At 46.1% G+C, this 24,848-nt stretch overlaps 1 protein-coding gene across 3 annotated transcripts in view; it reads right to left on the minus strand.

Annotated features, from left to right (window-relative positions):
* Nucleotides 1-463: 463 nt before the first annotated feature.
* The window catches only part of LOC102393114 (minichromosome maintenance complex component 3 associated protein), a 43,449-nt gene continuing 19,064 nt past the window's right edge, over nt 464-24,848 (minus strand). For 2 of the 3 annotated variants that reach the window (XM_006047036.4, XM_006047034.4), the window contains exons 15-29: nt 23,093-23,224; nt 22,676-22,789; nt 21,462-21,614; nt 19,828-20,025; nt 17,948-18,016; nt 17,731-17,865; nt 14,500-14,653; nt 9,342-9,600; nt 9,031-9,128; nt 7,883-8,273; nt 6,562-6,819; nt 5,963-6,092; nt 3,664-3,870; nt 1,657-1,807; nt 464-755 (exon numbers count right to left, since the gene is read on the minus strand). In XM_006047036.4, the coding sequence (XP_006047098.2) occupies nt 597-755; nt 1,657-1,807; nt 3,664-3,870; nt 5,963-6,092; nt 6,562-6,819; nt 7,883-8,273; nt 9,031-9,128; nt 9,342-9,600; nt 14,500-14,653; nt 17,731-17,865; nt 17,948-18,016; nt 19,828-20,025; nt 21,462-21,614; nt 22,676-22,789; nt 23,093-23,224 (2,608 nt within the window). In that variant the 3' untranslated portion in view covers nt 464-596. The remainder of the gene's footprint in view (nt 756-1,656; nt 1,808-3,663; nt 3,871-5,962; nt 6,093-6,561; nt 6,820-7,882; nt 8,274-9,030; nt 9,129-9,341; nt 9,601-14,499; nt 14,654-17,730; nt 17,866-17,947; nt 18,017-19,827; nt 20,026-21,461; nt 21,615-22,675; nt 22,790-23,092; nt 23,225-24,848) is intronic. The other variant, XM_044947881.2, reaches the window with a different exon arrangement.

Here is a 24,848-nt window from a genome sequence, read left to right on the forward strand (position 1 = left end):
TACTCACAGTAAAGCAGCAAGGGTTGCTGTGACCTGGCCTATCTTCTCACTTGGCAATACTACCAAACTGGCACCTCCAGGTTTTCCTCATATCCTCTCAGATATACTCCTACACTCCTCTCAGGAATTCTGCTCTCTCCTCCACCCAGTCCCCTGTCCCCTTGCTCCCAATCCAGACACATGCTCTATGCCTCATAGAGATATGTACATATACTGTTGGCTCAGTACATCTGTTGTCTCTCGAGGTGTGAGCTGGTGGGGTCCCTGCACCTTATTCATCCCTGCATGACTGATTTTGGCACATGAGGGACTACAACTTTTGCTGAGACAATGAATGACCACTGTTACACACCGAAATGTAACACCAAGGGTTGGTGGATGACAGAAGAGATTGTGAAAACAGATAAAGAGTATCAAGAACATTACACAGGAGGGAAACAGACTTGCATTGCGAAAACCGAGGAAGATTTCATTAGATAGTCCAAAGGTTTATTTGCATGATTAATAATCACATTTCCAACATGCATCAAGCATCTGAGAATAACATTATTTTGAGTAAAATAAAATCTTCTGGACCCTCTCTCAGTTCCAGCGGCTCAAATGTCCACCATGTCCAACAGTGCAGAGAGATGGAGCTCAGAGACAATGTCCTCCTCCCGTGAACTCTGGATCAGCCTTTCTAGGTGCTTCAGCCGTTCAGTCAGAGATGTGCCTGTTGCCTCTGACAACTGCAGTTGCCGTCCTGTCCTTTCATTCTGTTTGAGCAAATAAAGAAACTAAAAGTAGTTTTGGTATATCCATAAGCCAAGATATATTCTCTCTAAAGGCACTAGATCTAGCTCATGTTAGAAACCTCTTCTGGGGGCTGCTGGGCTCAACAAACTCCTCTCTTGGCATCTATTATACATCCTTCCAGCCCCTTCCAACACACACACATATAGCTGGTATCATCTGCACGTGGAATGTTTTCTCTTCTGATTCTACCATGAACAAATTCTAGTAATTTTTATTAAATATCATTGTCAAGAACTAAGAACTATTCCATTATATATATTGTAACTGCTAAAGCAGACTCTCATCATTGGATATTTAGTTTCCATTTTTATATATTATAATTAACAATGAACAAAATTACAGTGAACAAAAATACATTAATTTTTGTCATATACAGTAATTTCTTTAGGGCAGAATTGCTAAGTTAATCAGTACAAATATTTTTAAGGTATCTGCCAAACTAGTAACTGGAAACCGTATGTCATCTTACACTGTTGGGTGAAGCCCTGGACTTCTGTGAGCATGCCTTCCTCATTCGTTAATTCTCCTCATGGAAAGTCAATCCCAGAAAGGGGGACTGGGTGATGCCAAAGCTTGGACGGTATGTGCTCCATGAACCAAGCCACTGTTGTCAACTTGACTATTCTCAACATTTTACTACATGTCTGCATGTGGTTATGGGTTTTGTTCAGTTCTTAGCACATTTCAATTCCATTCTTCACTCATTTCATAAGCAGAAATTCAAAATTAGCTGGGCCACTATAACACTGACAGATGAAGTGTAAGAAAAGTTCTAATTTAAGCTAATAAAGAGACCTTGCTTTTTTCCCATTCTGTCAGTCGTTAAGTCTAATACAAAAGCCAAATGTATTCTCTTCTCACCTGAGGGCTTGCAGTCATAGATGTTTTCATCACAGGTTCAATAGTCTGAGGCAGAGACACCAGATTCTGAGGAAGGTAGAGGGGAAGGGACATTGAATCTCTAAGTGCTCCTGAGTCCTCCGACAACCACTGCTGAAGCTGATCTTCAAACCTGAAACATTTGCATATTAGGAAGAAAAAAATTATCTATTAGGAAGAAAAAAACTATCACTCACTTTTCTCCTATGTATGCTTTAAATTTTTTAAAGCTTTGCTTTTTCCTAAAGGTGGAATTAAGTTATAACATCAACTGAGAAGCATAAAAATATAACAGGTTAGTATCTTCTCTTTAATTTATAAACCTGATTTCTATTTAATGAAAAAGGTGGCAGTTATCCAAAACAACTGTTTTTGTTTTTTTTTTTTAACATTACTTGTAATTCTCTCATTTGGTTTATCTTCTTTGGCTTATTTTGCTATTATGTGTCTATAATTAATTAGTATCTTTTTGGATTATCCAAATATATGAATTGCTGCTTATAGTTTAAGACTAACCCAAAGTAACATCCCACTGCAAGGAGATCCAACCAGTCCATCCTAAAGGAGATCAGTCCTGGGTGTTCACTGGAAGGACTGATGTTGAAGCTGAAATTCCAATACTTTGGCCACCTGATGCGAAGAGCTGACTCATTTGAAAAGACCCTGATGCTGGGAAAGATTGAGGGCAGGAGAAGGGGATGACAGAGGATGAGATGGTTGGATGGCATCACCGACTCGATGGACATGGGTTTGGGTGAACTCTGGGAGTTGGTGATGAACAGGGAGGCCTAGCATGCTGCGGTTCATGAGGTTGCAAAGAGTCAGACACGACTCAGTGATGAACTGACCCACCGCCACCTAACATACTCCAGAGCTGTCCACTCTATATACTTAGTCTTTTTAAGAGAAACAATCTGATCCAAACTGTTTAAATGATACATATCTAAAAAAACCTACTTTGAGAATCATAACACATTCATTCACTCTCCTAACACATTTTATCAAGCTTCCACCAAATACTAGGCACCATTCTGGGTACTAAGTATACAGGACTGAGACAGAGCAGACAAGGCCAGCTGTAGGCAGCTTATACTTAAGTGGGGGGAGACAGACAAGGGAAACGTCTGAAGGCTAGAAAGACAAAGCAGAGACATGGGCACAGGGCAGACTGGTAAGATGGGTAAGGAGATCCTTGCTGAGTAGACATGAGCGGAGACTAGAAGCGAGTACAAGGTAAGCCGAGGGGATGTTGGGGGGGCGGGGGAAGGGAAGGGCTGCAGAAGACTGGGAAAGAGGACTGGAAAAGTGAGAATCACAGTTTTTGAGGAATTCATGTCCTAGGGGAGCAGAAACACAGAGGTGGTGACTAGAGAGGGAAATGGGACCAAGACAGGGAGAAATGGCAGCATGTTTTCATGTTTGTACACTGACGGGAGAGTCAAGGACTCTCACTGGATGAGCGTCCTTGAGTGGGTAGGAAATGAGAGTCCAGCCAAAGGGAGGGACTGACCTTGCCTCCAGGACAGAAGCTGCTGGAGGGAACAGTGCAAGAGGAGGCAAGGGGACAACAGTGCAAACTCCTATCTTGCAGGTTTTCCTTCTTGGTAAAATCATAAACAAGGGTGGTGGCGGAGGCAGAGAAGGGTCTACTCCAGCTCCTGCCTTCCTGCAGTGTGGGGATGCACCCACATCCTCAGTCAGGTTGGCCCGACAGACAGAGCAGGTGCCGCCCACACTCCGCAGAGGCTTATTAACCAGCCACACTCAGTTCCCAGTAGGAAACTCAAGACCTTCAGTGATACACAATCAACGAAACTGATTTCAAGTAATAAAGCAGTTTAAGGCACACTATCAAGGGCACTGCCTCTGTCCTCACACTTCACACATCTGACTTGCCTTCTTTTTCAAAGAGTCTCATCATTGAGATCCTTGCTAACCCAGCAAGAAGAGGCCTAAAGGACACAAGGAACCCCAGGGAGCAGGCCTCACCTCTTGCTCTCCTCTTTCTCCAGCAGCAGGCTGCTAGATAGACACTGGGCCAGGAGCTCCTGGGCCGAGGCTCCGTGCATCAGATCCTCCGAGCTGGGAATCCGCCCCTCTTGGCTGCGCTCCACACCTCTCTTCCCTTTGCGGTGCACGTGAAGTAATGGAGTAGGAAGCTTGTTTCCAGAAGGATGAAAAGATCTTATCCCCAAACTGTAAGTACATGTTTTGAAACGCTTACAGTCAACAAAGAGAGGGAGGAAAGGGTTCCTCTGGCATCAGGTAGAGTGGGGGTGCTTTGGGGTCAGGCACGGGTGCCGAGGGCAGGCAGCCTCTGTCTTGCAGGAACTTCCCCTCTCCTGGGCAGCTGGGCTCCCAAAGCTTCTCTACTGTAAGTTTTGCTTCCCATTCCAGGGTTAGCAGCAGATTCTGTTTTCCCCTAATATTGGCAAGGTTCTTACTTTTGCATTTAACTCCTAAATCCATATGGGATATTTTTTTCTTTTTTCTTTTGCTGTGACTTGAGGCCTGTGGGATCCTAGTTTCCCAATTAGGGATTGAACCCACGGCTGTAGGCAGTGAGTGCAGAGTCCTAACCGCGGGAATGCCAGGGAATTCCCCTGGAAGTAATGATTATAGCAGTGGGAGATGAGGGTCTAATGCTTTTTCTAAACAGATGCCAGTGTCTGTCCTCTCCTCATTAATTTCCCTCATTTGGCATGGTACTTTTATCATATGGTTCTGTTCTTTCATTTTTTCCATTGTGATCCATTTGTCTACTATAACTTTATGTTTTGATATCAGGTAGAGCAGACCTTCCTTGTTGTTCAAAATTTTCTCAGCAATTGCTACAAATTTTCTCATTCTGAAGAATTTTAGAATTAACTTGGCAAGACCAGGGGTAAACATCCTTTTGGGCTTTTGATTAGAAATGCCCTGGACATGGGTAAGCCTATGGCTGATTCATGTTGCTATTTGGTAAAAACCAACACAATACTGTAAAGCAATTATCCTTCAATTAAAAAGAAATTTTAAAAAAGAAATGCCCCGACTGTACAGTTTCAGAACTGACATCTTTATAGTATTGCATCCTCCAGTTAACAAGGCATTTATTTAAGGTTTTCTTTGCATCTTCAGGGCCCTGAGAATCCCCTTCATAAGGGTTTAGCACCTCTCCTGGTCAGTTTGTGTCCATATGTTCTAGATTTGTTGCCATTGTGAATGAGAATTTTTATAGGTTGTAGGTTGACCTGTCTGATCACCGTGCTAAATGCTGAGTGGTTCTAACAGTGTGACTGTTGATGATCTTGAACTGACAGTTTTACGCTCTGGACACAACAGTTCCTCCTCTCTTTCAATATTTATGCCACCGTGTCTGTGTGCTAAACTGGGCAGGGTCTCCAGGAGAACAGTGAACAACGGTGATGTCAGGGGCAGTTCAAGGCTGGTTCTGACTTCAGTGTTTCTCATGTTTTACCAAGAAGCATGGAGGCTTTGGGCTAGTTTTATGGTAGGTAGCCATATCAGGCTAAAGAATTTTATCCAAATTTAGTAAGGAATTTTATCGGGAATGCGTATACATTTTTTTTCTTGGCGGGGGGGAAGAAGGAATGGCTATACATGTTAAGGAAAGCATTTCAACACCTAGTGAAATGATCACTTATTTTTCTGAAATGGCAGCAAACTCCATGAATAGGTTTCTATTGTTCATATTGTTCAGCACAGTATAAAGTGAGCTTGTGAGTTTTTTATATACTACAAAACTACAAGTGCTAACATTTTACTTAGAATTTTTTGGATCAGGTTTGTAACTGAGATCAGAGGTCAGCCTTCTGTCCGTACTCTCCTGGCTATGTTACGATTTCAGGGTCAGGTTCGTCCAGTAAATAAAACAAGATGTTTGCTTTCTCTGCTCTACAACAGTTTCTACTACATGGGAATGATCTGCCCCCATTATTTGTTGGAATCTTCCCACAGTGGGCTGGATTTCATGTATGTGTCCAAAGTTGCTTGTTTTGTCTGACTCTTTGCACCCCTATGGACTGCAGCCCGCCAGGCTCCTCTGTCCATGGGATCCTCCAGGCAAGAATACTGGAGTGGGTTGCCATGCCCTCTTCCAGGGGATCTTCCCCACCCAGAGAACTCGAATCTCTTAAGTCTTCTGCATTGGCAGATGGTTTCTTTACCACCAGAGTCACCTAGATTTCGTGTATAGGATGTGAATTTCTGCAGTATAATCGAAGAGAATACAGTTTACTCTCTTGGCTGAGGGATGACAGAAACATACACTGAACACAGATCTCACCGGCCCTGACTCAACTGTAGCTCCTTCTGCGTCTGCATTCTGGCTTGTTCCCACAACAAAGGAACGTCGTATTTTTTCAAATGGTTTTTAAAAAAATACACGCATATCTGACCATCTTCACTCAGTGCCTCTGAGAAAACAATACAAAAGAAAAGATTATCAAGAGAGCAACAGGTGACCACCTGATGATGTTTGCTTAAATGTACTGACTTAAGGACAAGCCCTTCTGATTAAGTGAAGTCATACAATCATGTGACTTCCATGCTTGAGCTAAATATGCTCCAGGTGTCCATAGGTCATTCAAGGTCCAGAGAGGCTCATGTCCAGATCTCTATGCCCAGTGTGACTACTCAGAGAGGTCTCTCTAAAGCCAGACTCAGGGGCCCATTTCAGGGAGATGAGTGCAGGCTCTACCAAACCTTCTCAGCTCTTCCCAAAGTCATCTGGAAGTCACTGGCTTGAAGAGATATAGTCCTAGGGCAAGGATGGGTGGGGACCCACAGGAAAGATACAAACATCAAGTAGACATTTTTCTTTGCTGAAACTCGACCAGGAAAGTCTCCTGAGGAGTCAGCCCCTCAGCACCAAGCACTAAGTACCTGATGTGACAGGAAGCCTTGGGGGTGTCCAGTCCCTGAGCTTGTGGTTGATGCACAAGGCGATGACATCATCCCATGGGATCTCAGAAACCGAGGGCCCAGCCCCCTGTCCCGGGGAGGGGTGCCTGCTCTTCCACCTGCTGTATGTGGTGCAGAGCAGGCTCTCCACCTGCGACTGCAGGACAGGCTGCGTCTGGCGAGAGCTGGGAATCTGGGAGGCATACTGGATGACCATGGAACACATAGGGAGCCAGGGAGCTGGAGAGAAAGCACCAAGGAGTTACAGGGTTTGGTAGACATCTACATGAAATGTTCTTCACTCTGTATTTTTTTCCTAGAAGGCAACTGTGTAGCTGAGAAGTCAGTCTTCTACTCTGAATACAACAGAACCATAGTTGTTAAAGAAAGTACATTTCCCTCCCTGGGTCCAAGTAAAGGATGCAGTTACCCAGGCCACAGTTCACAACAAAGGGTCCATACTAGGGGGGCTGACTGCACAGGTCTGTGGATGCATCCAGGAATTTGTATTTGACCAAGCACTCAAGGAGACCTGATCCCAGAGCTGTGGGCTTATCTCAGGGAGGCCCAACCTAGCTCACCACAGAGGATTTACACAGTGAAGTTTGTTTCTATTTGGGTTCCTTCAGCAGCAAACATCTGTTAAACCTACTGGAGATCACATCTCAAATTTAGAAAGATGCCTGAGGCCTCTGCTTCACATGGTCCAGAGAATGGCCCTACCAAGACCACATGAGCACAAACAGCCTCCATCCCTCCTAACAGCATCAGCAAGGGAAGGGACAGCTCCTTGCAGCACAGCAGCCCACAGCATCTGTGTCAGGACAGCCCAGAAGCCTCACTCAGGCACAGCCAGAGCCACAGAATGAGCTTCTCTAACGGAGAAGGAACCCTGGTGTCACAACAGCACTGAGCACCACGGCCCAGGCAGAGCCAAGAGCGTGGAGACAGGACTGCAGTGTCTCCATGCCTTCAGCTCCCAAAGGCCATGGTGCAGGTAAAATGGGACCTGCTACCAACCGAGAAACCCTAGGCCTGGATTCAGTACTCCTCCTGACACCCCCTCCTGGGGCTGAGCAGACACCCACAGACCACTCAGCTGGCGGTGGAAGGCCAACAGCTCCCGCTCCAGAAGACCCCAAATCGTCCTGACATCTGAACCCAAAGGCAAGTGCGGGTGGAAGCCATGGGGGCCAGGGGCACAGCGGTGCCCAACACCTACTAGTGTCCCTACAACAAAAAGGATCCGGGGAACGCAGGCCCCACACTCCTTCCGGCCAGTCCCCTCAACACGAGCACGTACCCCCTGGAGGTGGAAGATCCATCTGTGGGAGCTGGAAGCCAAGGATGGCTTGCCTCAGCCAGGCCAGGTGCTCCGGGGCGTTCCAGTGAAGGTGAGGAAGCAGCCGGCTGCCCCCTGCCTCAGCAAACTCGGCGACAGGCCAGGAAAGGTCACAGAGCTGCTCGGAGGACACTACAGAGGCCAGGAAGCTCAACACGCTGTTGAACAGCTCAATGATGGCACTTGGCTCCTGTGAGGCCAGGCCGCCCAGCCTCCGCTCTCTTCTGTCATGGAAAAACCGGCTGCTAAACTCCCGGCTAACCCCATCTTCCACGTACTGAATGAGGGTCTGGCAGCAAAGGTCAAGGGCACAGGGGCAGTGGGAGACCAGCCACTGCACAGCCTGCGAAACCTGAGAAGCAAAGACAGTGGGGAGAGTTCTGGTTCAACAATCTACGCTGTTTTTCAAGAGGAGGTTCCTGAAGGCGCCCCTCCCACAGCTGCCACAGCAGGTGCCACTGGAACAGCAGCTTCTCACCAGCCAGAGGGGAGCAGAAGCTTCCACTGCAGCTGAGTCTGCTCTCCCTGGAGACCAACACAGCAGGGACCCCGAGAAGGGCTCCCATTCCCATCACCCCTGCCACCCAGAAGGGCTAGAAGCCCAGGGGAAGCACCATGCACATCCTCTCCACCTCACACTGAAAAGAAAACTACATCTTCAGTTCTTAGAAGGACTAACAGCTTCACTCCATGCCTGGGTGCTTTCACACCCGGTAGTTAGCTTTATCTGTATTCCTGTAGTTATTTTTAAGTCCCGACACTTCTTTCCCTAAATGTAATTGTCAGCACAGACTTTTTAAGGAAACTCTGATAACATTATTTCTTCATATTCCAAGGACAACCACCCTACAAAAATAATCATACATCTGACCCTCAGATATAAGACATGAAGTGTCACAGTTTAAATCTGTAACAACAAAACCTCTGAAAAAAATTTACAGAATTTAATTTGTTGCCAATAGCAGGACTATGAGCAAAACTTATCTTTTATTTTGATATCTGCTTATAATTTTAGAAAGTTTCCTGTCAAAACGTAAAATTAAAATGTAAGACGTAATATACACTAAATTCAAGATAGAGTGAAAGGGAAAAAAATAATGAAACCTTACCTTACTCGTGCCTTTTAAGTCATTAATGGAATCAGGGATCTCAATAACAGTATAATCTGAAATGAGCTTAGCTGAAACCAAATCCTGGAGCATCAGACCTTTAAGACAAACAGACAGCAGTCACCCATCTCCTGGTGGAGATGTGCACACGAGCTGGGAAGTCTCCCTGCCCTGACCCCTAGAGCCCTGGCCAGGCACTGCGGCGGCTGCTGTCACATGTGGCAGCACCACGCCGCCAGCACTTTCTCAGACCCCAGGCTCTACCCACTTATTAAACATGCCAGCTCAGAAGTGGAACTGCCTTCACAAACCCTCTTCCACGTCCTTCTCCACGGCGTCCCCGCCCGGGCTGGGCGCAAGAACCGCCAGCGGAAGCGCAGGCTGGAACGGCTTGGCCTGCAGGAGCTGCTTGGTCTGCAGCAGGGCCGACAGCCAGTACACGTCCTCCTCCGCCGCGTCCACACTCTTCACTCTGGGAGGGAGCAGCAGCATGAGCCCACTGGCTCCCAGGAGCTCCTTCTGTGTCTCCACGGCATCGAGGGCACCATCACTAAGAGCGCCATGGGCCACCTGGAACGGCACCCAGACCATCAAGATGGACGCACTAGTGGACAGATCAACAGTGAGCATCAGCCCCAGGGAGAGCGCAGCCAATTGCTCACTGCACTCCAGGTCGGTCTCCCTCTGTGAGGCCACGAACCAGTACAAGAAACTGTGGGGAAACAATGAATCCAGCCTCTGGTGAGAACTGTGTTTGAGCACTTTAATTCTAACAGTTATCTCAAACATGTGTAAAAACAAATAAGCCTGTAATGACAGTAAAAAGGAAAGGCAAGCCAGCAGCAGAAAAGGGATTCCTACCCATTTCTAAAAAGCAGTGCAGAGACAGGTAAAGGAACCAGAGGATGCCACACTGAAGGGCTGCAGACACGGGGAGCAGGGACCAGGCTGTCTGGGCCTGCAAAAGCCCTGGGACCCTAGGCCTGTGGCACCAGAGCCAGCCAAGGCTCCAGGCCAGGAGGACAAGTCACACACGAGACAGTGGCCCACAGGTCACCCATCCCCCTGCCTCTAAGCACAAGCCATCCCCCTGGGCCCTGGGCCAGCATCCTGTCCTGAGGATCCCAACACGGGGGCATCGCAGGCACAGAGGAGGGGACCAGGCAGTGGGCGCCCCCCACCTTACCCCAAGAGCACCAGAAGCTGCACGAGGAGGAGACACAATGAGCCCTTCTCAGGGAAGCCAAACAACCTGAGGACTCGATCCCCAGATGCCCCCAAAAAAGGCTGGCTTGCCTTTTCAGTTACCCTCCAACCCACCCCAAAACACAGGCCTATGACCAGCCTTTTAGGGCCTCACTCAAGTATAGGCAGGCTCAGATAAGGTGTCTGAGGAGAGCCTTCAACATAAGAGAAAAACAAGAGTAAAAGAATAGAAACCCGAAGAAAATGGATACCACATGGAATGGAAGAAAACTTACACAAAAACCCTAATTTCCTCTGAAGATGCATCCAGAAATAGTCATAAGATGATACGAGAAAGTAAAATAAGAGTAAGAAAAAGGAAATCAATAATACAGTATGTTATTAAAAACTCAAAGATAGCTCCTAGAAAATAATATTAAAAAACAAGATGGAAAATGGGATAGAAAGGATGAAGAGGCTCAGAAGATCAACTGATAAGGTCAAACATCGGTCTAGTCAGAGTTCAAGAGAGAAGAATAAAAGAGAAGGAAAGCAGATGTCATCAAGATGCAAAAACATCAGTCTCCAGCCCACAAGGACGCACCAAGGGTCCCGTCAAGGACCTTCCCAGATGATGAGGGAAGAAAGTGGGCACCCAAGTCCCAGGGCAAAGATATCAGGCTTCCCAAGTGAAACAAGGCCAGGCCAGAGAAAGGAATGGGAACTGTTTCAGACATATCAACAGCAATGCTGGATGGTCAGTGACCGTGGAATAAAACTAGAAGGAAAGTAACTTTCATCCCATAATTCTACATACCAAGCTAAACTATGAAGCAAATGTGAGGGTAAACACATTTTCAGACAGGCTAGAGCTCCAAAAATTCTCCTCCCATTGCATTCTTCCTTTGAAGAAAATGGAAAACATGCTCCATCAAACAAGAGACTAAACCAAGAAAAAATTGTGCTGCTGCTGCTGCCAGTGGCAGCACCGAGTGTTGGAGAGGCCAGGCACTGTTCTAAGGATTCTGTCTGCATAACACACATCACCTCATGGGTCCCCATGCATGGCACCAGCACCGTCTCAAGCACGAGTATACCAACCCACAGTCAGTACCTGGGCCGAGGACCAAGGTCAGGGTTAGAAGTGGAGGAGCGGGACTGCATTCTTGGTATGGAGGCCCCAGAGGCAGCCACACCCTGGGACACGTTTCCAGCCCAAATGGGAGCAGGAGAATGGCACCCTCTTAAGTAAGGTAATGTAGCAAATACTACGTGCAGAAAAAATAAATGTAGCCACAGAGCATTTGCTGGTTCTGGAACACATGTGACCTCAATTTCTGAGATATTATAAAGTGACCACATAACCACCAGGAAGATGGGGAAGGCTGAGAGCAAGCAGGGTGTTAAGAGTTCATGCCTCACCCAGGGGGTGAGTGCACAGCCCTAAGACAGCCCGCATAATCCCACCTCCTAGTGCTAACATCCTGGCACCATCGCCTACCCTGAGGATGGGCTGAGCCTAGTGACATGCTTCTAACAGATAGTCAGACAAACATGATGGAAAGCCACCATGAAGGTTAGGTTAAAGAGATGATGCCAGCTTACTCAGCTCACGGGAGCTGGCTGATGCCCTATTGTGAGTTGCCTCATGTAGGCCCACATGGCATGGACTACGAGGAAGTGAATCCTGCCAACAACCATGAAAAGTGGGCTTTCAGAGAGACCAGAGCCCAGACTTCTACCTGCTGAGAAATCATGCCCCAGAGGACCTAAGCCACACCTGGACTTCTACCACACAGAAACTGAGTAACAAGCATTGGTTACTTACATATGCCACATTTGGTTTGTGTTTTTAGTTTGCTTGTTTTGGTTCAGCCATGTGGCATGCAGGGTCCTAGTTCCCCAACCAGGGATCAAACCCAGGCTCTCTGTGGTGCAAACACGGACCACCAGGGAATTCCCAAAGCTGCCACATTTGGAGGTAACATGTTATATAATAATAGATAAAATGCACCTGTTTTAATAGTTAAGTCAGCAGAGAAGATCTAAAAGTGGATAATAGAGAAACAGCAGTATAAATACATGATGTGGAAACACGACAGAAATCAAAGCTTGGAGAAAAGGGCTAGGAGATGGGGCAGCAGCTGCAATTTATCATCTTAAGTCATGCCGTGCTATCTGACTCTTTAACTACATGCAAGTATTACTTTGACTTAAATCTAAAGGCAAGAAGAACAAACTAATTGTCCAGTAGGTTAAGTATGACTTTATCATCCTAGGAAAAGGGGAAGAACATGTCCCAGGATGTTTCTGTTACCTCTGAATGGTGAGAGCATAGAGGGCTCTTACCATCTTTGTATTTCCTCTGTATTTCCTTATTTTTTTTTTTTATTTTATTTTTAAACTTTACATAACTGTATTAGATTTGCCAAATATCAAAATGAATCCGCCACAGGTAAACATGTGTTCCCCATCCTGAACCCTCCTCCCTCCTCCCTCCCCATTCCATCCCTCTGGGTCGTCCCAGTGCACCAGCCCCAAGCATCCAGTATCGTGCATCGAACCTGGACTGGCAACTCATTTCATACATGATATTTTACATGTTTCAATGCCATTCTCCCAAATCTTCCCACCCTCTCCCTCTCCCACAGAGTCCATAAGACTGTTCTATACATCAGTGTCTCTTTTGCTGTCTCGTACACAGGGTTATTGTTACCATCTTTCTAAATTCCATATATATGCATTAGTATACTGTATTGGTGTTTTTCTTTCTGGCTTACTTCACTCTGTATAATAGGCTCCAGTTTCATCCACCTCATTAGAACTGATTCAAATGTATTCTTTTTAATGGCTGAATAATACTCCATTGTGTATATGTACCACAGCTTTCTTATCCATTCATCTGCTGATGGACATCTAGGTTGCTTCCATGTCCTGCCTATTATAAACAGTGCTGCGATGAACACTGGGGTACTCGTGTCTCTTTCCCTTCTGGTTTTCTCAGTGTGTATGCCCAGCAGTGGGATTGCTGGATCATAAGGCAGGTCTATTTCCAGTTTTTTAAGGAATCTCCACACTGTTCTCCATAGTGGCTGTACTAGTTTGCATTCCCACCAACAGTGTAAGAGGGTTCCCTTTTCTTATATTTTTAAAGTTTTATATATGTATTACTTTCACGTTTAAGAAAAATATTAAACAGTATTAAAATGCAAAGAAACAAACAAAACTCCTATAGTCAAACTACAATTTGAAGCAGTTCCAAGGACAGAAGTAATGTGGACTGGAGTGTCGCATGCAGATGTCCAGGGTGTGCCATGAAGGAGACTGTCAGGAAGAGGAGAAGCCTGGAGTGAGACCTTGGGGTCAGGACACAGTGGGGAAGGCAACTTTTGCCTGCTCTGAGCATGCAGCCAGTCATGAATCCCACACTGTGGACCCCACCAGACCCTGGTCAGAGAGCTGGCCAGAGCAGCAGCTACCAACGCCAGGTCTACTCAGCGCTGAGGCCCACACTTCCTGCTCTGCACTGCTATTTTCTAAGTAAATAAAATATGCATCTGGTTTTATTTCTGAACACAGTAAAACCTAAAATTCATGAATGCAGGTTTGAATCTAATGAGAAAACAGGTTCTCATTAAACAAGACTCTCTGTGGGAACCAATTAAGCTCAGTATTGTACGAACACCTATAATGAACAAGAAGTAGAACTTATAATCAAAAGCTGAGGATAACATGAATGTAAAATAAAAACAACTAACCTGAAATGCCTAACACTGAACCTAGATGAAAACTGCATAGGACTAAAAACCATTAGTATTCTGGTAAGACTTGATATATCAGGAAGCTATTTAAATAAAGATGTCAGCAGTTGGCAGACCATGTGAAATGCAACAGACACTGCATTTCTGTGTAATGCTCTGTCATAACCCTCTTGGGTTAATTACCAGAGGTCCATGGAGTTCACGGCTTCTGAACTGTATGCAGAACACACAGGGAAATACAGGTACGTTTTACGATGGTTCTAGCTTTCACCAATTTCTCAAAAAGAGGTCCGTGAACCAAGAGAAGACTTACCGCATCCTGAGAATCTAGCTTGGTCTCTCACACCAAGGGGGTGTACATGGGTCATCAAGACACAAAGAAGAACAGATACAACACTTGCTTCTGAGCCTCCCATATTGTTTCAGAGCCACTTCAGGGGAGTTATATGATTCCCGTAATGTCTGGGAGGGAGTGTAAATAAGAAAGTTACAGAAGTAAATACACTAAGTGATTGTCACTCACCTTGATGCACACGCTGACAGAAATTGTCTGATCCCCTTTGCTGCTGAGAGTGTTAAAGAGAGTGAGTGTCTGAATCCCACCAACATCAAGGTATATGTCATCCACTGAGCCATCACCTCCCATGAACTTGACTTTTAACCAATGTGATAGAATTCTGTGAATGAAAGAAAATAACACTTGAAGGAAAGTCTAATTCTAAATGTGAAGCACAAAGAGAAATATCACACAAATAGAGATCCACAAACATCAAATCTTACTATGTTATTGATCTGAACAAAGCAGGCTGTGATTTTTAAATGGAGTTAGGAACTCTACTGGGTTATATATTTGGGTAGGAGGAGAGAGCACTCATTCTAATGTGATGTATGATTCTGAAGCCTTAAGAAAAGATGTTGAACAATCGAAAAGGTCCTTAGAGTTTACTGTACAACCCAGCAATTCCACTCCTAGGTTTAAACCCAAGAGAACTACAAACATATGTCCACACAAACACCTATACATCAATGTTCACAGAAGCATTATTCATAATAACCAAAAAGTGGAAACAACAATTAATGAACAGAGAAATAAAATGTGGTATATTCATGCTGCTGCTGCTAAGTCGCTTCAGTCGTGTCCGACTCTGTGCAACCCCATAGACGGTAGCCTACCAGGCTTCCCTGTCCTTGGGATTCTCCAGGCAAGAACACTGGAGTGGGTTGCCATTTCCTTCTCCAATGCGTGAAACTGAAAGTGAACTCACTCAGTCGTGTCTGACTCTAGCGACCCCATGGACTGCAGCCTACCAGGCTCCTCCATCCATGGGATTTTCCAGGCAATATAACCAGCCTTCTCCGGTATATTCATGCAATCAAATATTATTCAGCCACAAAATGAAGGACTAATACATGCTACAACATAAATGAACCTAGAAAACATTATGCTAAGTGCTAGATGACAGTCATAGAAGACAGCATATCTTCAGGTTCTGTTTGTATGAAATGTCCAGAACAGCCAAGTTTATAGAGACAGAAAACAGGTAAGTGGTTGCTAGGGGCTGCAGGTAAGGAGTGCTGGACTGCTAATGGGCATGTGTTTCTTTTCAGGAGAAAAAATGTTCTCCAGCCCTGGGGTATATTGTAGGGTTAACGGCAAACCCCAAGAGTGTTTACGCCAAGGGGGACCTTCCCAGCCTGCTGCTGCCAGTGCCCCATCCCTGCGGTGAGCCCCTGCCAACCCACACCTCCACAAGGGGCCCTCCAACACTAGCAGGAGGGCATAAGCACACATCTTTTTACTGCACCATCTTGAACCAAAAGTCCAAAGAAATATTTTTTAACCCTTAAATTTTTATGGAATCACAGAAGACCACTGAACAGGAGAAAGAAGGTTGGAAATGTCACACTTCCTGATTTCAAATTGCATTACAAAACTATAGTAACTAAAACTCTACGGTACTGGCATAAAAAAGAGCCACAGAGACTAACAGAAGTGAGAGCCTGGAAATAAAAGCCTGCATATATGGTCTTCTAATATTTAACAACAGAGCCCAGAATATTCAATTGAGAAAGAATAGTCTCTTTAAAAATGGTGCTGGCAAAACTGGATAATAAAAAGAACAAAACTGGACCCCTATCCTGCACAAATAAAAGTTATCTTGAAATGGATTAAAGACTTAAACATTAGAACTAAAATCATAAAACTCCTAGAATAAAATGGAAAAACCTCCCCGACACTGGTACTGTCAATGATTTCTTCGGATGTGAGCCCCAAAACACAAGGAACAAAAGTAAAAAACTGGGACAATATCAAACTACAAAGCTTCTTTGCAGTAAAAGAAACAAAAGGAGTAGGCAACTAATGAAAGAAGGTATTTTCAAATCCTATATCTAATAATGAGTTACTATTCTAAATATATATGGAACTCCTACAACTCAACAGCAAAACACAAATGATCCAATTAGAAAATAAGTAGATTTGGATAGACATTTTCTTTAAAAAAGACATGTGTGCTGTGCTGTGCTGAGTCGCTCAGTCACGTCCGACTCTTTGCAACCCCATGGACTGTAGCCCACCAGGCTCCTCTATCCATGGGGATTCTCCAGGCAAGAATACTGGATTGGGTTGCCATTTTCTCCTCCACGGTATCTTCCTGACCCAGGGATCGAACCTGGATCTCCCACATTGCAGGCGGATTCTTTACCATCTGAGCCAGCAGGGAAGCCCATACAAATAGCCAAAAAGTGCATGAAAAGATGCTCAACATGGCTACCATTAGGGAAGTCAAAATTAAATCACAAAGAGAGATCACCTTACATCATTTAGAGTGGCTATTATGAAAAAGCAAGGCTATTATTAGAGAAAGAAATGGCAACCCACTCCAGTATTCTTGCCTGGAAAATTCCATGGACAGAGGAGCCTGGTGGGCTACCGTCCATGGGGTCGCAAAGAGTCAGGCACAACTGAGCAACTAACACTACTATGAAAAAGATGAGATAAATAATGTTGCTGAGGATGTGTAGAAAAGTAAACCACTGTGAACCATTGATGAGAATATATATAAATAGCACAGCCACTATGTGAAACAGTATGAAGTTCCTGATAAAATTAAAAGTAGAACTGTCACCTGAAAAAAAAAAAAGTTCTGCAATTAGATAGTTGTGGTTATACAACTGTGAATATACTAAAACCAGTGAAATGTACACTTTAAATAAGAGAAATTTATGATATGCAAATTACATCTTAAAAAGCTGTTAGAAAAGTAATATGTTCTGTAGTTGCTTTAAAAGTATGGTTTCTGGAAACAACTTGGTTACAGGAAATAATTCCATGTCAACTTTCTGGATTTCTTTTAAAACTGCCAAGTTTTTTTCCTAAGGAGAAAAATAGAACTACAGCAAACAAACTATATTGTCTTCCCCAAGAGTCTAAAATGAAACGTGCTCTAAATATACCTCAGCACAGCTTTAAGTCACAATCAAGTCTTAAATACTTTTGGATAAAGACCGTTGCCAACTGTACAAGATTAAAATGTGAATGACCTAAAGTGTCAACTTCAAATCACAAACAAAACAGCCTGCAAAGCTAAGCATCAAAATGAAAGCAGGCATCAGGGTCCTGGGCAGGAGAGGAGCACACAGGGCTGACAACCAACCACCCTCGTACACAAACCCAGCTGCCCGAGGCTCAGGGAGGAGTCACTCCTGGCCCCTCAACTCAGCCCCCAGCCCCACGGAAGGAATCCTCCCTTACCTGCCGGGACTCCCTGGGGACTGTTCTTCTCCATCAGGCAACACCAGCACCAGCTTCCAAAACACACGCTCCTGCTGCCTTGGGAGGTGCTCAGCCACGAGGGATGGCAGGTCCAGGGGTGCCCATGCCGCATCACTGGAAGGGACAGAACACCACAGCCAAGTCACCTGCAAGCCCTCAGCAGGAGCAGCAGGCAGGGAAGGCAGGGGTGACCAACCTTAGCAGCTGCTGGTGGAAGTGCTGGACCTTCATCTGGTGCGCCACCATGTCCCTGAGCTGCCTTAACCTGTGAGGGAGGAACCACATGAAGGAGTCCTACGTGAGGCCCGCTCAGCACCCACGGCGGAGGTGGACAAGCATCTGGAGACGTTCTGAGTGCAAGGTGATTGGGTAGTAAGTGTCTCCCAGTGGGGAATACTCAGGAGATCGAGAACTTTTTCTGATGAAGAAATAGTTTAGTCAGAGGACTTGTTCACGTCACAGCTATCAAGCAGTTATCTACTGTGTGCCAGTCACGGCAGATCAGCAGTAAACAGACAAAGATCCTGCCCTTAGAGAACATGTGCTCTCACAGGGAGAGACCCCTTGTAGGCAGAGGGCATGGCAGGTGCCATGGGCATGCTACGGACATACAGAGGGTGCTCAGAGATGACCTGGGAGCACAGACCAGAAGGCAACAAGGGGAGCCAGCATGAGGATTTCCAGGGCACAGGCCAGACCACATCAGGAGTGGCCATGGCATGCACACAGAAGGAGCACAGGGAGAGCAGTGGGCTAGCCAGGGGGCAGATGTGGGCCACCATGGAAAGACTCAGAGAGGAGCCCAGGGACCTCAGTGAGGACGTGAGGCGACCTGACTGCTGTGGGGATGAGAACACCAGGCTGTAGGCGCCAAGGGCGGAAACCAGCAGACAGGTGGGATGTGAGAAAGGGCTGGTGGTGGAGGCGGTAAGGGGCAAGCTGCAGGGTGGTGGGTCTGAGTCCGGAGGTGACCCAGTGCAGGGAGATCAGACTAGTCCCTATGAAACAGAGGAGGCACTGAGTGCAGCGGGCCAGGACAGCAGCTTCCAAACTTCAGCTGGGGACACCAGGAGGAAGCCTTCACTGGGGACGCATGGAGGGAGTTGTCAGCGTGCAGGATGGAGAAAGATTACAGGGAAAGAAGCAGAGGAGGAGAAGAAGGGGCAGGGGGCTGGGCTGGAGGCGTAAGGGTAGACAGACACAGAGAGGGCCGTCCTGACGCAGGTAAAGCAGCCTCGACTCCAGGAGGCAGCAGGGCCAAGGCTGCCACGGGTCACCGAGAACTCCGAATGTCCAGACCACACACAGTGCATCAGACAGGCTTGCGCTGCCACCACCCTGCTTCCAGACGCAGGCCCAGGACTGGGGACCCAAGCGGCTGCACAGTCAGCAGCGTGGACCTGGTTCTCAGAGCACCTCGTGACATCCTGGGAAGGACAAGGCACACCCTAAGGCCCTGGCACAGGGGGCTGCTGCTGCCCCTTCACGTGGCCCTCCTAGGCCCCTCCCTGGGAGGTCCTCTCTAGAGGCAACAAATGGCGTGGTCTGAAGAGAGAAGTCAAGCCCTGCGGGGCCAGGATTGCACAGCTGAAGCCAGAACCGGGGCAGGGATCCAGGCACCCGTGGAGTGGCCAGGAGGAGAGTCAGGGAGGGCCATGCGAGGGGACACAGAGAGGCAGCCTGTGAGAGGCAAGACCAGAAAGCGGAGGAAGAGCTGCTAAGACGCTGCTTGCTGCAGCAGACCCAGGATGGCAGAGGGCACGCAGTGGGCGTGAGGGTAAGGCCAACACGGACCTCTGGCTCCACTAACGAGAATGGCCGTGATGCGTCCTTGAGTCAGGGAGGTGAGGAGAAAGCACATAATTCCAGATAATTCGACTGGCAGGACGAGGAGTGTTTTAAGGGGAAAAGGTAAGTGAAAACACAGCAGGTAGAGCAAGCTGCACTCCAAAAACGCAACTCTCCATCTGTCTTCACCGCCTCTGGCCCCACTGGCTGGCCTGTACACCCACGCGTTAATCCACGCTCCTAAGGCCAGCTGGGCCAGGAGGCACTTGGGAGGCCCTGGGTGCTAACCTGGTGCAGGAGATGCCCACTCTCCCCGCGTGGCCCAGGTCCAGGAGGCCCCTCGCCAGGTTCTTCTCTGCAATGGGGCACTCCGCGCTGGGCACCAGCGCCCTCAGTCGGTCGTTCACATCCACGCAGCAGGGCGCCGCAGGGAAGGCCCGCATCTGGCGCCTTAGCTTCTTGCGGGCTGCGACAGCTTCTCTCCACCTGGAGGACAAACATCACTAGGTGTTGTAAAGGTCGGCCACAGGGCAAATGCAAAACACCTCCGGCGTTAACAGGGGAAACACCTTCTGCCAACATGTTTAGGTCTACTTCAGCAACAGATCTCAAACTGAGAAATTAATCACAACTAAAGCTCAGGTGTGGGGATGCATGAGAGAATGAGTGGTGGTGGTGGGCAATGAAACTACTGAACCTAAGACTGCATGCTGGGGACTTCCCTGGTGGCTAGGAATCTGCCTTCCAATGCAGGGGACACAGGTGTGATCCCTGGTCAGGATCTAAAATTCCACATGTCAGGATGCAACTAAGCCCCTGTGCCACTAGAGAGAAGTCCACATACCACAAAGAAGATCTGACACAGCCAAATTAAAAAATAAATATTAAAAAAAAAGAGTGAATGCTAAACAATGTTTGGAGGTCAATTTGCTGATATGGATACAAACACAGATACATGTACCCTTTGACCCAGCAAACACCACTGACAGGATTCTCTCTCCAGACCCTGCAGGCACATGTGTGAAATGTCTGTACAGGGTGGCCACTGCAGCTCTCTCTGTCATACTAGAGAGGAGAGGCCACGCTGAAGTCCAGCGGGGCCAGGTACCGCCAGCGCACTGACGACGACGCAGGGGCCGCTGCACTCCTGCGGTCAGGCCTCAACCCGTGTCAGAGGGCGTCCAGGAACGTCCAGCGTGGAGCAGTGAGCATGCTCCCACCGTGCCAACCACCACACAAAGCTCAGAGGTCCTCGTGGAATGGAGACTCATTCCTCACTAAATCCCCTTTTATACAGTTGTAGCTGTCAAGCACCCTATTACTTTTTTTAAATGTTGTTATGAAATGAATCACCCTTCACACATAACCCATCTACCCCCATTTTAAAGACTAATGATAAATCAAACACCCACATCCTTCCATGCAGTTAAGAAGCAGCGGCCATGAGCACCCACGGGCCCTGCTCAGTCACTCACCCTCTTGTTCCCAAAGGTAACCGCTGTGTCAGCTTTATGTTTGTTCTTTTCTTTCCCTTCTTTAGGGTTGTACTACTATACATAAATCTAAAACAACCTATTGAGTTGGAATAGACAATGTAGATGTTGTACACATTTCCCTAAGAACTGTTTTTCTTTTCACTAAAAATTATGTTTTACAAATTCACCTATACAGGTGTACACGGCTATCACTTGGCTTGTTCATGGCCATCTCCCCGTGTCCAGCACATTGGGTAAACAGCAGAAGGCTACCTATATATATTTGTTGAAATACAGAACAGTTCCCCCATCCCAATCTAATTCTTTACTTAGTTTATACCCTTTAGGAAGGAACATGTTACATGTGTGTATTATCAACTGTGAAAGTATAATCTTGGTAAAAGATACTCTGTGTGCACTGACTCTCTTTAAGGACATGGGACTCACCGTTGGAGATACTTGCAGAAGCACTGAAGCTCCTGCAGGGTCTCTTTTGCAGTCTGGAAAATTTCCTCTCCGAGAAACAAGTCCACCAGATGCGCAAAGACGTCCTCAGAGCAGCGGGCCACACGAACCCTCTGGTCTGTCTCCACTGCACTCCTAGGAAACAGGGCGATCGATCAGCTTAAGAGCACTGCACCCAAGGCCCCACACAGGGCCTGCCTGAAGTATACAAGTCCACGTCCTTAACTCTAAAATGAAATCATGTCACTGTAAGAAAAGCTTGAAGATTTTATTTCATATAAGGCACAGACATCTGAAAAGATAGATGGAAAAAGAACTAAAGTGGTACAGGGTATAAGGCTGTAGCTCCAACATGGCCCTTATAAACAGTCAAGAAATAAGCCTTTATTTTATAGTTAGAAATTTAATTTTTAAATGGTCATTGAAACAACTAAACTATCTTCTCATCAACGATATCTGATGAGAAGTTTATTATCAAAGTCAAAGAAGCTCAAACAGGCAAGACCCACTTCCACTACCTATCCTCTATCGTGGCTAGAGACATCCCGGGCTGAACTCTAGTTCAAGTCTCCTGGAGCTACAGAGAGCAGCAGTCGCCTGCATGTCAGTGAGTCCTAGGTGCTGCTGTCTCCTAATAACCCTTCCTGGGAAGAAGAACAAACACCCATCATTCGCGAGGTCTCTTGTTACAGGAAGCAGTGAAATAGACTCCCAATTAATAAAAATGGAAAGAAACATTCAATAACACACTCTGCCTCCTAGCTGTGTCTCCATCTGCACCAGAGGCTACAGGCCTGTCCCAGCGGAAATGAAACACAAGGACAGATTTCCCAGCACAATCGAACCTCCTTCCTGAAGCTTGGCATTGAAGTTAAGTGAGATAACGCAAAGGAATCTTTTGACATGTGAAACAAGGGAAAGGATCTTCTACTTAAGAAAAATGAACAGTGTAGAGAAGACTATCAGCAAATTCTTTCACGAACAGACACATCCCCAAGCCCAGGGCAGGGTCTACAGGAAGATGAGAGTGGTGAGGGCCTCCCTGGCAGTAACAGACACAAGCACAGGGAGGGCCTGTGAGCGTCTAGTCAACCAGCAGATACACTCCACGTGCAGATGAAAGCCAGCCAGCCTGAGCTAACCCCCTCCTGCCCACTCACGCGCCTTACACTGCAGGACACCAGAGTGTCACTTACTTCAACTCCTGGGAGCAGGTTTCTCTCACACATTCTGTCACCACAACTTCTGTCAGCTCTGCGGCCAGGTCCTGGCTCAGCTGCGTTAACACCGATTCTCTCTCTTGTTTCAACCTAAAGGAAAAAAGTGAAAGAGCACAAGAAATAAGAGTTGCCACACTCTGTGACCTTGCAAGAGGGGAATCTGAGTTATGCTGAGTCGGCAGACCTGACCCCTCTGGTCTCAGGAGAAGGTCACACAGCCACCCCTACTCCCATTCCCCTGACCATCACCCACACCCTGGGCCACAGTGTATGAAGGTGCGGGGTGAGCTGTGAGTCCAACTAGTGCAGCGGGCAAAAGCAAGAGAATCCGAGGCCGCGGAAGGCTCTCTCCTGCAGCCACGCTGCCCCATGCACAGCAGGGATGAAACTCACCTCTCCTCTTCCGCCCGCCGCCTCTCTTCCTCCTTCCGCTCCCTTTCCTGGGTGACTTCTTCAGTTGCAATGTGCCTCAGAATGCCTGTGGTTGTAGCTGTTAACAGCTCCTCCATAGCAGCATTGGAAACGCTAGACAGAGCAAAGTGGATACTGTTCTAAATAAATAATACAAGCCACACTAACCATATTACTAGACTTCTAACACTAGCAAGGAAAAAAGTATCTACTTGGTTTCTATTAAGTTGATGCAAAAGTAACTGCAGTTTTGCATTGTTGAAATTTGCAGTTCGATATTGGAATATTCTTAAATGTGGTTGTTATAGATCATTTTATTGTGTATTTCTTGCTTTATGTTTTTTGCTAATAACTTACTACTTGCTGTTTATTTTATATTTATTTTAGACTCTAAAAATGATATTAAAACAAAAAGAAATTTGAGTGGTAGTTTTTTTTTTAATTTTTAAATTTATTTTTTGGCCATGCCGTATGGCATGTAGGAGCTTAGTTCCCTGACCAGGGATCAAACCCACACCCCCTGCAGTGGAAGTACAGAGTCTTAACCACTGGACCACCATGGAAGTCCCCTGAGCAATTTTTTTAGCCTTATTCTAAGGAAGACATAAACAAATGGAAAGACATCCATGTTCACAGACTGGAAGACTTAATATTGTTAAGATGTTGCTGCTGCTGCTAAGTCACTTCAGTCGTGTCTGACTCTGTGCAACCCCATAGACGGCAGCCCACCAGGCTCCCCAGTCCCTGGGATTCTCCAGGCAAGAACACTGGAGTGGGTTGCCATTTCTTTCTCCAATGCATGAAAGTGAAAAGTGAAAGTGAAGTCGCTCAGTCGTGTCCGACTCTTAGCGACCCCATGGACTGCAGCCTACCAGGCTCCTCCGCCCATGGGATTTTCCAGGCAAGAGTACCGGAGTGGGGTACCATCGCCTTCTCCATGTTAAGATGTTAATACCACCTAAAGCAATCTATAGATTCACTGCAATCACCAACAAAATCCCAATATAACTTTTTGCAGAAATAGAAAAACCCATCCTAAAATTCTTATGAAATTTAAAGGGTCTGCAAATAGAGAAACAGTCTTGAAAAAGAGAAACAAAGCTGAAGGACTCACACTTTGTGATTTCAAAACTTATAACAACTTACAACAAAGTTATAGTAATCAAATAAAAGCAGTATGGTATCATAAAAGCGGACATTCAGACCAATGAAATATAGAGCCCAGAAAGAAATCCTCACATATATGGTCAACTGATTTTCAACAGGGATAAGCAAGACCATTCAAAGAAGAAAGTACCTTCTTTTCAACAGTAGTGCTAGGAAAACTGGATACCCACATACAAAAGAACAATGTTGGATCCTTATCTTACACAATATATAAAAATAAAATGGATCAAAAACAAACTTAAGAGCTAAAATTATAAAACTCTTATTAGAAAACATAGGGCAAAATCGTCACAACACAGGCTTTGACAGTGATTTCTTGAATATGATAACAAAAGCACAGGCAACAAAAGGAAAAAATAAACTGAACTATATAGAAATTAAAAATTTTTGCACATCAGAGGATGCACACTCAAAAGAGAAAAAGACAATCCATAGATTGGGGGAAAATATTTGCAAATCAAAAACTAAATAATGATTAACATCCAGAATATGAAAGAATTCCTACAACAACAAAAAAAGTCAAAAACGAGCAAAAGACTTAAGTACACATTTCTACAAAGAAGACACACAA

Source organism: Bubalus bubalis, chromosome 1, assembly GCF_019923935.1.
Source record: "Bubalus bubalis isolate 160015118507 breed Murrah chromosome 1, NDDB_SH_1, whole genome shotgun sequence".
Classification (NCBI taxonomy): Eukaryota; Metazoa; Chordata; class Mammalia; order Artiodactyla; family Bovidae; genus Bubalus; species Bubalus bubalis.